Genomic DNA, 12,214 nt, shown 5'->3' with positions numbered 1-12,214 from the left:
TCAAAATTTTATGGAGATTTTCTGTTTATCAGATTTTTGTTCTTTTGTTTCTAAACATATATTTGAACATAACATTTATTATTTCTTGTAAAAATATCTGTTTCCAATATTATGAGTTTATAACCAAAGAATCAAACAAAATTTTGAAACTTTCACATGATTTCTAGAACTTTCACATATTTTTGGATAATTTGAAAACAGAAGATACATGAAGTTTCTTTAAAAGTATACAAGTTAAGTGAATCTGTATGTCAGAGCGTCTCCTTTTCGACGATATATATGCCTAGGTTGTAGAGCAATTAGACTGATCATACTTCAATTTATTTAGAAAAAGAAAAAAAAAATTACTACGTAATGGATAAGTTCAAGAAGAGTTTCATCATAATCTGGGAGCCTAACAAAACTCCAAAGAGTCACCTTCAAGAATCCATATGTTGATTGCCAGATCAATATGCTCCAAGGATCACACATGGTTTCAATCTTGGCCTTTTCCTTCAGTTTCAATTTTAATTGCCAAGAATCTAATGAAAAGAATAATAACACTAAAAATACTAAACAAATAAATCACTCGCCACAAAAAAAAAGAAGAAGATATACACACATGTATACAAAAGGTCATATATAATCATACAAATGCTTTTTGTTGGAGAAATCTTCTCGAATGCAGTGTATAAAAATCACCACTAATTAATACGCTCTGTGTAAGTTGGAGTGTTGGACGTTCATATATCAAATAACCTCTTTTCATCAGTAATTCAATGTAATTATAAACAAAAATAACTTCACTGATATTTTTTCCTTTTAAAAAATCATATATATGAAGTCATATATGAAACATCTGGCCATGTCCTTCAAACTACTATAAAAGGCACTTACGAATCCTCCTTTTATCTCCTCATCCCAATTCACACCCACCAAAGTAAACAGTATGAGCAAAAGAGGAATTATAACAATGGCTTCAAGAACCACAAAACCTTTAGCTCTTTTCTTGATTCTCAACTTCCTCTTCTTCACAACAATCTCCGCCTGCGGTAACTGCGGTTGCCCTTCTCCCAAGCCAAAACCTAACCCTAGCCCCTCTCCTAAGCCAAAACCTAACCCGAAACCGAACCCAACCCCAAACCCTAGCCCTAGCCCGACCACAGCCAAATGCCCTAAAGACGCTCTTAAGCTAGGAGTTTGCGCCAACGTGCTCAACGGCCTACTCAATATCACCCTTGGCAAGCCACCGGTCGAGCCATGTTGCACCCTCATCCAAGGACTCGCTGATCTTGAGGCTGCAGCTTGTCTTTGCACCGCACTCAAGGCTAATATCCTCGGGATCAACCTGAACATTCCGATCTCTCTCAGTCTGCTTCTCAATGTTTGCAGCAAAAAAGTTCCCCCTGGTTTCCAATGCTAATCAAGAACCTAATTATACATCACACACTTCATGTATCAATATATACCAAACAAGATGATTTCTAAATAAACTATTATATATATGTGATTGTCGTTGTTTGTCTTGTCTTTGTGTGTTCATCTAGTTAGTAATGTATGTGTGTTTGATTGTACGATTATAAACTTTCACAGTCATTGGAAGTGTGTGTATTTGGTCTATAAATCAATAAAATAACAGTTCATACGATCTGACAATTTTTGTACTGTATAATGTAAATCAATTAAATATTATCACATATAAGTCCAAGCTAAATACATAAAACAAAATCATTTCAAAGATATAAACCAATTAAACCAGATCTGTTAAACCATACAATTTGAAGACTGTAATGCCTTGTGTGGAAACAGAAGGTTCAACCATCAAAATTGAGGGAAATACTTTAGGCAGTACATAAAGGTCTCAACTCTCAACAACGAAGAAGTCAAACAAGAAACGAAGAAGCTAGGCTCAAGGCAAAAACTAAAGTCCAACCAATCTTCGTCATCATCCGTACAGTGTGCGTTGTCTCATGCATAACTAGACCTCGACAAACAATCGAACTAAGAAACGATCTTTCGAAGCTCGGAACCTCCATGATCTGATGATCCCTACTTCCTATAATATAAGACTAAGGCCTACATGCGTACGTGTCGATTATTGACCTAAAATTTCGTATATAACAAAAAGCTTGTTATCTCCAAAAAATAATAGTACTAAAAACACTGGAAGTTTAAGAGAAAAAAACACTGGGGCGTTATAACATTCAAAGATTTTTACGAAGAGAAAAAAACGAATCGACAAAGATATGGTACATGTCGCGCATCAGATTAAATATTTAGAAAACTGCGTCAACCTCTTATCATTTTAGTGACACTGACAAATGGATAGGGATTCGATTAAATCAATTGAAAAATGTGTGTATATGCAATAATCAAGGATAAACATTAAAAAAAAAAATAGATGGATGGTCAACTTTATAGACGAAAAACAAGGGATTTAAGGTGCTTCCCCCTACAAGTCTAGATATATTTTTCAGCTCCAGTTTCCATGTTGACTTTGTTTAACAAATGCTATATATGAATAAGAGAAAAAAAGGGAAAAAGAAACACAAATTTCTCCGTTAGAAAATATAGGATATAAAACCAATTTTTTTCATTGGTCAAATCATGTTTATTGATCCGTAGTATACATTGTTAAGCTAAATCTAACGAGCATTCAAGTAAACGGGACAGATACGTGTCAGTAACATTTCATTTTTTATTGAACTCATATAGTCGTAATGGTATCGTGTAACTAAACAAACTAGACATATATATGTAGCACATAATAAAAAGGCATATTGAGAATGTGCAGATCATTACTGAGTTTTGGTCTAGGACACATTACTTGACTCTTGAAATTCTTCTTCTTGCTAGCGTAGCCGGTTGCCGGTATTTGGAACAATGGAAACTGATTTTTCGTCACACAGGCCATATCTAATAAATTTTGACGTGAAAATCAAATTCTTAAAAAAGTTTATCAATATCTCTAGTCGATAACTCTGCTCCACGCATTTTTTTTCTTTTTCTTAAACATAATAATTGAGACTTTCCCTCTATGTGCTACAATGGCGAGACTACGGTTTTATGCCACGATTGTGTTGCCTGTCATTTCCTAGTTGGATGGCCCCTAAAGAACAATTAAGTTTCAATGGATCTATATGGAGCCCGTGAACTATTTTTGTTTTCTTCTTACTCAACTTGTGCAAAGGAACATTGTGTGTAGGTACATAGGCAGTAGAAGCTATGTGCATTTGAATAGTGGAACACATTATACATATATTTTACCAATAAAAAATACATTGTAAATAAACAAAGTTTATAATTAGCTAGTGACCAAAAGTAAGAAAAAAAAATATCTATTAGTTTTTCTTGAGTTAATACTATTCTTTATATATGTGACTAAAGTTTCATTTTTCTCGTGATTATCATACATAGAAACATTTCAACATTTGCATGTCTCTGCCGAAATCCCCTTATTCAAGTGCCACAAAGAAGTTGAGCTCTAGTTGTCATCCATAGTAATAAAATGGGACATGTGACCTCCGAGCGAGAAAAAATATCATTTACCGTTTTAAAATTTAGTATCGTTCAAAACTATATATGTATCTATTATCACATCCACTAAGGATGTTACCATATAGATTGTACAACTATTTGTAAGTACATAGACAATCAGCATTATAGAGAACACTATGTATAGACCTAGTAATGATACATATTTTTATGTTAAAAAGGTAATGATAGATATTGCCTTAAGAGTAATGCAAAGATCTCTATGAAAGCAAATGTCCTCGGTGTATGAGTTTAGGTGATTTTTATAACAAAAGACAATGATTTGTAGGGCTATAGTGGTTCTCTTCTCAAAAGCTTTATCCGTACGTTTTAAAAACCAAGAAAAAGATGTATCCGTACGTTCCATCCACGTTCCCATATCTGCATGCATGTCTATTACACACAATTCAAATACTCCTCTACATATGTAGAGAGAGAGAAAGAGAGAGGGCTAAAGATAGACAGTAAGAAGCTGGAACAAAACAAAAGATTACAGAAAACAATTTAAAGAAGTCTCATGCAAAAACCCTAGATTAAAACAACAACGACAAGAACAGAAAGCAACACTTGTTAAAACCCTAGATAATCAACAAACCTGATCATCAACAGTACCACATATATATTTGAATTATTACAAAAGCCTCGATAACCCTTGATCGTACATACATCTGTTAAATCATGTGGGTGTTTAATTTTTAGATCAAGTGAGAGGAGGACAGACAAAACCAGGAGGAGGATTGATCCCGCAAGTGATGAGAGCTTGAAGTGCAAGAGGAATGAAGATGTTTAAGTTGAGAAGCTTAAGTCTTATGGTTGTACAAAGACAAACGGCTGCTTCTAACTCAAGTAACCCTTGTAACACTGGACAACACACATTTTCCACTGGATTTCCAAGTCCTATATGGATCAATCCTCCCAAAACGTCAACACAAGCTCCAAGATTCAGTGCGTTGATCGGACACGTTGGTTGTTTGCCGCCGCCGCCTCCTCCTCCCCCTCCTCCTCCTCCTCCTCCTCCTCCACCACCGGAAGGTGGACCATATGGGGGATAGCCGGAAGATGGTGGTGGAACTGTGACCGGAGGTGGGTTAATGATTGGAGGAAGAAGTCCTGGAGGAGTTGTGACTGGAGGGAGAAGTCCCGGAGGAGTTGTGACTGGAGGGAGAAGTCCCGGAGGATTTGTGATCGGAGGGAGGAGTCCCGGAGGAGTTGTAACGGGCGGTGGTTGAATTGGAGGACTTATGATGGGAGGTCTTGTGATTGGCGGTGGCCTCACTACTACCGGAGGAGGTCTAACAACCGGCGGTGATTTCCCTCCTCCGCCTCCATGATGCGGTGGCTTGCCTCCTCTTCCACCATGATGCGGCGGTCCTCCACCTTTTCCACCGTGATGCGGCGGCGGCTTGCTACCACCGCTGCCACCTCCACCACCGCCGCCACCGCCACCGTGGTGTGGGGGTTTTGGAACCGGAGGGTGAGGATGAGTACAAGGAGTGCAAGCTTGTATCGTTGGTGGCAATGTGATAACCGTGGAGATCAAGAAAATGAATAAAGAAGCCAAAACCTTCGAACCCATTTTTGTTCTCAGATAGGGTTTCTTGGATTTTCAAGAATCAAACTCTTACTGCCTTATTATCAGATTCGCGAATTACATGTAAATATATAGGTGAAGCTTAACTGTAAACCGTGACTCTTGTGGGGGATGCAAATTAATAGGTATAGTGTTATAAATGTAATAGATTCGATTATTTGTTATGGTACGTACGAACGAACATGTGTAAGGCAAGAAAGCGAGGGAAAAAAAAAAGAAAAAGTTCCAAACTTCGAGAAATATTTGGAGCATTTTATTGCGTTACAACTAAAGAATTTTTGGATCGTTGTTGGTACGATGCAAACTTCAAGGTCATGCCCGTGACTAATCTAAAAAAAATGATTATTATCACTGTCTCCAAACTAAAAGAGTCCGTGACTTTGTTTGTTCTCTTATTTGTATTTCATTTCCATTTGATGATTCTTGAGGACAATTTGTTGAAAACTTTGAAAAGACAAGACAACAAACAGTGAAAAGCTTCTTAATAACGCAGAGGGTTTCGTTGTCCGTACATTCTTAATACTGTAGAGAAAGAGTGGCACAATCGTAACTAATAGATTTAGATCATTATGGGCTTTAACACTTTTTTGAACGTTCAGGCCCAAAAGGCCCAATATACTCTGTTCATCATGTGTATTTTGTTTTTTTCCCTCTCCAACGATTTTTAGGGTTCTGAGATTTTAGGGCAATTCCTTGATATCGAATCGATTCTACGGGCGTGGCATTTGATTGATTCTGGTATGTGTTCTCTGATACTCCGTGGAAGAGGATCTATTGAGTTACAGAAATGGCGTACCTTTATTGTATTATCATCTGCTTTTTCCAATTCCTTCTCTTCTGTTGTTTCTACTGCGAGACTTAGTAGAGATGGTCGTAAAGGTAAGAACTTTACAGTCTCTTACCTCGTTGGCTCATTGGGTATACCTAAAAAACTCGCAGAATCGATTTCAAGTAAGGTCAGCATTAAGGACAAGTCAAATCCTGATTCTGTTCTGAGTTTTTTGAGAATGAATGGGTTCACCGATTCTCAGATCTCCAGCATCGTTACGGGTTATCCAACATTGCTTATACTTGATGCTGAGAAATCACTTAGTCCCAAGCTTAAGTTTTTGCAGTCAAGAGGAGCTTCGAGCTCTGTGCTCACTAAGATTGTTTCGTCAGTTCCTGAAATCTTGGGGTTAAGAGCGGGTAAAGGTATAAGCAGATACTATGATTTCATCAAAGAGGTTTTAGAAACGGATAAGAAGAGTTCCAAGCTGTGTCATTCTTTGCCACAGGGTAGTAAGCAGGAGAATAAAATCAGGAATCTCTTGGTTTTGAGACTTGGGTGTGTCTCAGAAGTTGCTATTCTCGTTGCTTACATCCGCTGGTCAACCTGTTTGTGGGAAAGAAAGATTTGAAGAATCCATCAGGAAGATAGTTGAGATGGGTTTTGATCCGACGGGACCAAAGTTTGTCAATGCTCGCCATGTTTTTTACGAAATGAACGACAAAACAATAGAAGATAAAGTAAATGTTTACAAAAGGTTAGGCTTTGCTGTGGAAGACGTATGGGTAATCTTCAAGAAGTGGCCTTACTCTTTGAAATTCTCAGAGGAAAAGATTTGTCAGACATTTGAAACCTTGAAGATGTGTGGTTTGGATGAAAACGAGGTCATTCAAGTGTTGAAGAAGTATCCGCAGTTCATACGTCTTTCAGAGCAGAGGATATTGAACTTCTTTGAAACATTTCTAGGTCTAGGATTCAGCAGAGATGAGTTTGCGATGATACTCAAGTGTTTTCCTATGTTCTTTGGATTGTCTATAGAGACGGTTAAAAAGAAGACTGAGTTTGTGGTGAAGAAGATGAATTGGCTGCTAAAGGACATGGCTTTGTTCCCTCAGGTACTTGGATACAGCATGGAGAAGGATTGTACCAAGGTGTAACGTAATCAAAGCTCTCATGTCTAGAGGATCGCTTGGAAGCAAACTCCCTACAATGGCGTCTGTATTGACATCTAACGATGATGATTTCTTAAAAAGGTTTGTGAGGAAGCACAATGACGAGGAGCTTGTGGTTGAGTTGATGGCTATCTTCACTGGAAAGAAGAGAAACTTCCGAATGAAATCAATAAAGCACAATGATAAAGCTTCCGAATGAAGTCAATAAAGGGTTCTTAGTCCAAATCCTATAACTCTGGTTCAAGCATCATTCTTTCAGTGACGAGCCAAATTCTGAAAATGAGAGTCTCTTCTGTAAGTTTCAGATATTAGTTCTAAGAAAATATCCTAGGAACAATGATTCATGATTCGATTACTTAGTAATTAGTTACGCTTGATGGATTCGTTCCTTTGTCTCCTTGGGAGTTTCTAGGTTGTATCAAAGTGGTATATTAGTTGGAAGAATCAGTCTGATTATTTATTTTCACATAAACTGTTTCCCTCTGTTTCTTTAAACCCTGATACCCGTGTCTGTGGTAATGAAAACTTTCAAGAATCCCACAAGAAGGTCGTTGAGATAGGTATTGATCCGACCTCTTAAAAGTTTCTCGAAGGTTTGCGTGTTGTTCACTGATTGAGGGAGGGAACAATAGAAGAAAAAGTCAAATGTCTATCGAATGTTAGGCTTTGTTGTGGAAGATGAATGGGCAGTGTTCAAAAGTGGCCAATCACTCTGGCATTATCAGAGAAGAAGATAAGTCAGACATTTGAAACCCTGAAGAAGTGTGGACACATTTCTAGGCTTAGGATTCAGCAGAGAGGAGATCACTACAATGATCAAACGCCTTCCTCCGTGTCTTAAGTTATCTGCAGAGTTAGTGAAGATGAGGATGGAGTTCCTGGTGAAGGAGATGAATTGTCCCCTAAAGACTGTGGTTTCAAACCCTATGGTTCTTGGATTTAAGCATAGAGAAAAGGGCTGTCCCAAGGTGTAACGTTATCGAAGCACTCATGTCCAAAGATTGCTTGGAGTCACAGGAAGTGAACTCTTTCCAATATCGTCTGTTTTGAAGAGTACCGATCAGGTAAACTAGTGTGTAAGTCTTGGATCAAACAAACTATAAAAATAATGTATATCTTATTCAAAATGATAACCATTGAAAGTAACATAAGAGAATAGTGAAAACAAAGGCAAGAAGAGTCAGAGACTCAACAACAAAACAAGACACAGAGTACTTAAAAAAGTAACAAATAGTTTACTTGCTAACATTTTTCTTCGTCTTCTTCAAAAGACAGTTTCTTTACTTCAAATTTTACACATCAGCCTTCTCCACTGGAGCTGCTGCTACGACGGGTTCCACTGCAGCTACTTCAGTGGGTTTCTCCTCCTCTGCTTCTGGCTTCTTCTCTTCCTCCACAACCGCTGGAGCTTCCTCTGTCTTCTTTTCTTCTACTTCTTCCTCTTTTTTCGTCTCTACAACTTCCTCTGTTTTGCTCTCTTCCTCCACAACCGCTGGAGTCTCAACCGGTGCTTCTTCCTCTTTCTTGATCTCCGCAACCGCCGGAGCTTCTTCCTCTTTCTTGATCTCCACAACCTCCGGAGTTTCAACTGGAGCTTCCTCTGTTTTCTTCTCCTCTGTCTCTTCGACTGGTTTCTCTGTTTCTTCCACTACCAAGTCTTTAGTCGTTACTTCTACAGGTGCTTCGGATTCTGTTACCGGAGCTGGAGCAGATTCTGTGACAATAGCGACGGGGGCAGCTTCCTCCGGCTCCACAGTCTTTGGTGCTGGCACCTCAACGGTCTCAGCTGGTGCTGGCACCTCAACGGTCTCAGCTGGTGCTGGAGTCACATGTTCAACCTGCAAAATCATTGTTTCAAAAGCTTAAGTCACATAGATCAATTCCAAAACTGCGTGGCGTTTCCGTTTGGTACAAACGGCAAGTAGTTTTGTTTTAATTGTAATTACAATTACAAAAACAAAAAATTGGATCATGATATATATATATATATATATATATATATACATGTATAAACTTTGGCATATACGTAGATTAACGCAACAAAGAACATATAATCGGATGTTGATTTACAGCTTTTATAGAGAGTATTGGATTGCTTGTATCAATCTTTAGACTAACCAAGGAATTTGGTTATGAATTTTAACAACATATATATATATTTGCATACCTCGACGGTGGCCATTTGAATAAGTAGAAAATGAGTTAAAGGATCTAAGAAAATGAAGAGAAGAGAAAGTGTATGTATGAGTGTGTTGTGTGATGCTTTGATGAGTGAAGAGTTTGGTTGAGAAGATGGCTTAATTTATAGGAGAAACAAATACAACTTTATCAAAATTATTTTTCTATAAAAAAATATTATTTCCTAAATCAAAATCACGTATTGAGCATAATTATTCTCTGGCAATAATAATTAATGAGATGAAAAAAAAGCTTTTGTTCTATATTTGTTTGAGAACGAGACACATCATGCACAGTTTGTGTTTGTGTAAAATATAAAATATCATAAACAAGATCGTACACCACTTGCAATTAATGTCTACTTGTAAATAATTAAGAGTTTTTTTTTTCGTAAGCAAAGATACTGAATTATCGTCTACTATAAATCATTATAGGTTGAAAACAAACTATGATTACAAATTTACAATGAATATTAATTTTTGGAGTGATGATGGTCAGGAGAAAATCGAGACACAACACTCTAGTCTAAAATTTGATTTAACCGTGCATTACAATTTTCATTGAACCAAAAAGTAGAAGTTATGAAAAGTAGAAAAAATCATAATGCTAGATATCGTTTTAGATATATACTGATCTTATTCATAAGTGGTGTTGCATAGAAAAATATATGTTCCATGAAACAATATAATGACATAGATACGGAAAAAATATTAACTTATGAAAACAAGTTTCTGAACAATATAATGTTAAAACATGTCTCTGAACAATATAAATACGCATGTTCATGAAACAATATAAACAACATAAACAAATATATAATCGCTGAGCATGTTGATCGACTTGTAAAATTTTTGACCAAACGATTTAACCTTCTACCAAATTCAAATATTTTAATAACAATTCATGTATTTATCCCACGTTAATTAGAGGGATATAAGTTTAAAATACCATACTTATTTGTTCCTATATGTTGGCTCCGATTCAATGCATAATGGAGTTTTCTATTCGATTACGCAATATTACCAATAGGAGCTATTAACATATGTCCATCAAAAGTTTTAAACCTTGTAACACATCGATCTAAGAAGCACGCTGCCCTGCGACTTAGAACTCTAAAGGCGAGTCAACATTTTCATCAATTCTTCACACTAAAAATCATCAACTATCGGATGGCGCATGGTTAGACTTCATGTTTAACAACTTAATTAAACTTCATGTTATAAGAAAGTATATTATATGTAGTCATTGTGACCTTTAACGGCCAGGGAATTCTAACAAGACTTAAAATGGTGTTAAAGAGAATCACAATTAATTTGTTGGTTTCTTTGTTCTTACTATTTTTTATCATCAAATATGTCTTTTTGAAAAATTGGTCCCTCCGGAAAACAGTTTTGGTGAAAGACCTGGTGGTTGGCAAATTTTATTATCAATAGAAGATTAGGTGGTCATTTATAAAGTAGGTTCTGATATTAAGAATGTTGGTATAACATATGAAAACTGTTTTGAGATTGCTAAGAGTTAGCAATTTTTTTAAAAATCTTTTTGAATTGATATAGAATATATGAGTGATATATATAAAGTGTGAACAACAAATAAAATTACCCGATCGATATCATAAAGGGATCCCTCATTATAAACTCTAGCATTTGTATTTTTGCGTTTGCTTAACATTGTACAAAAGTAAATTATTTACTGATTCAGATAAGATATCACATGGAATGTAAAATCACAAAAGTAGCGAAATAGTACATACTTTATATATATGAATAAATGTTTGTTTGTATCCAGTCAAACATATATATATATATGAATTGACCTAAGTCGGCATATATATTACTATTAGTCTATTAGCGAGTCTGATTTTCTTTTGTAAGGGAAATATATGGAATCACTTACTGAATTTACGAGTTAAAATTGTATTATGAAATTTTTACATGTCACAATATATACTAATAATTCATCATTAGAATAAATATTTTATTGAAGACATTATTAATTTATTATTAATAATATACCACTGTATTTTTCTTTTGGAAAAAAGATGTCCAGCTACACGAGGTATGACGCAATACATAGCCACACATCTCAAGTTTAATAATGGATGCTCAACTACATCAAGTATATGTTTGGCATGGCCAAATGCACCAAGTACTTGACGTCATGTGTTTTACACCATGGACATAAAATCTCGATTCACCGGGTCCTTTCTCCCGGCAACGACCGGCGTTGACTCATCAGAACCATAATCAGGAAAACTAAAACTCGACCCGAGCACCTGCAAACAAAATAAAATACCCGACCCGGACCCAATTTTAATGGGCTTTTTATCAAAATTAAAAAAAAAAACACAGATCCCATTTTTCCCAAATCGACAAAAAATTGAATATTAGGGTTCTTCATCGTGTGAGAAACTTCAATTCAGAGTGAAGATGGAATTAACATCGGAATCGTCTAGTAGCATGAGGAGCAAGTCTGGAGTCGGGCAAGTTTGTGATTGTGGATTGCCGGCGAAGATGTTCATCTCGAAAACGGCAAGAAATCCAAATCGAAGGTTCCTCGGGTGTGAGCTGTACAAGGTATGTATCACTTGAATTTCGATATATGTTGAGGTGAGTAGCTTTGTTGATTAAGTAATTGTTTGATGTTTGTGTAGGAAGGTGGTAATGGTCACTGTAAGTACTTTAGTTGGGTTGATGAAGAAGAAGTGAAAGGCTGGCCGAGAAGAGCATTGGTTGAAGCTCAAGCAGAAATTAATGAGAAGAATAAGATAATAAGTCAACTATCAACGACAATCATGGAGCTGAAGGGGGATTTAGAGAGAAATCAGTTGCAGAAGAAGAAGATTGATGATATGGAAGCAATTGTGTCTCGTCAACGCCTCGTTATCACGGGTTTGACAGGCTTGCTTGTTTGTGCAATTGGAGTCATCGTACTTGGTTAAGTTAATTACTATGTAATGTATTTCATCGTACTTGGATTTGTCAAGTAGTT

The 12,214-nt window shown here is 36.5% G+C and overlaps 4 protein-coding genes and 1 pseudogene across 4 annotated transcripts; 3 read left to right on the top strand and 2 right to left on the bottom strand.

The window, feature by feature from the left end:
• Positions 879-1,627, top strand: LOC104752908 (lipid transfer protein EARLI 1-like). Its single transcript, XM_010475165.2, has one exon. It carries the CDS (start codon positions 929-931, stop codon positions 1,400-1,402), a length of 474 nt encoding a protein of 157 aa, XP_010473467.1. The 5' UTR covers positions 879-928; the 3' UTR covers positions 1,403-1,627.
• LOC104752907 (36.4 kDa proline-rich protein-like) lies at positions 3,956-5,236 on the bottom strand. The gene has a single exon (XM_010475164.2). It carries the CDS (start codon positions 5,087-5,089, stop codon positions 4,214-4,216), a length of 876 nt encoding a protein of 291 aa, XP_010473466.1. The 5' UTR covers positions 5,090-5,236; the 3' UTR covers positions 3,956-4,213.
• On the top strand, positions 5,783-8,237 carry LOC109129721 (annotated as a pseudogene).
• Positions 8,144-9,338, bottom strand: LOC104752906 (patellin-1-like). The gene is made up of 2 exons (XM_010475163.2): positions 9,213-9,338; positions 8,144-8,883 (listed from the first exon to the last, which is right to left on the bottom strand). The coding sequence occupies exons 1-2, from the start codon at positions 9,225-9,227 to the stop codon at positions 8,338-8,340; spliced, it is 561 nt and encodes a 186-aa protein (XP_010473465.1). The 5' UTR covers positions 9,228-9,338; the 3' UTR covers positions 8,144-8,337.
• Positions 11,653-12,164, top strand: LOC104754131. The gene is made up of 2 exons (XM_010476277.2): positions 11,653-11,799; positions 11,877-12,164. Exons 1-2 carry the CDS (start codon positions 11,653-11,655, stop codon positions 12,162-12,164), a joined length of 435 nt encoding a protein of 144 aa, XP_010474579.1.

The sequence above is a fragment of the Camelina sativa genome, chromosome 16 (assembly GCF_000633955.1).
Source record: "Camelina sativa cultivar DH55 chromosome 16, Cs, whole genome shotgun sequence".
Taxonomy (NCBI): domain Eukaryota; kingdom Viridiplantae; phylum Streptophyta; class Magnoliopsida; order Brassicales; family Brassicaceae; genus Camelina; species Camelina sativa.
Note: the sequence above shows the minus strand (reverse complement) of the source record. Positions and strands in the feature narration are given on the sequence as shown.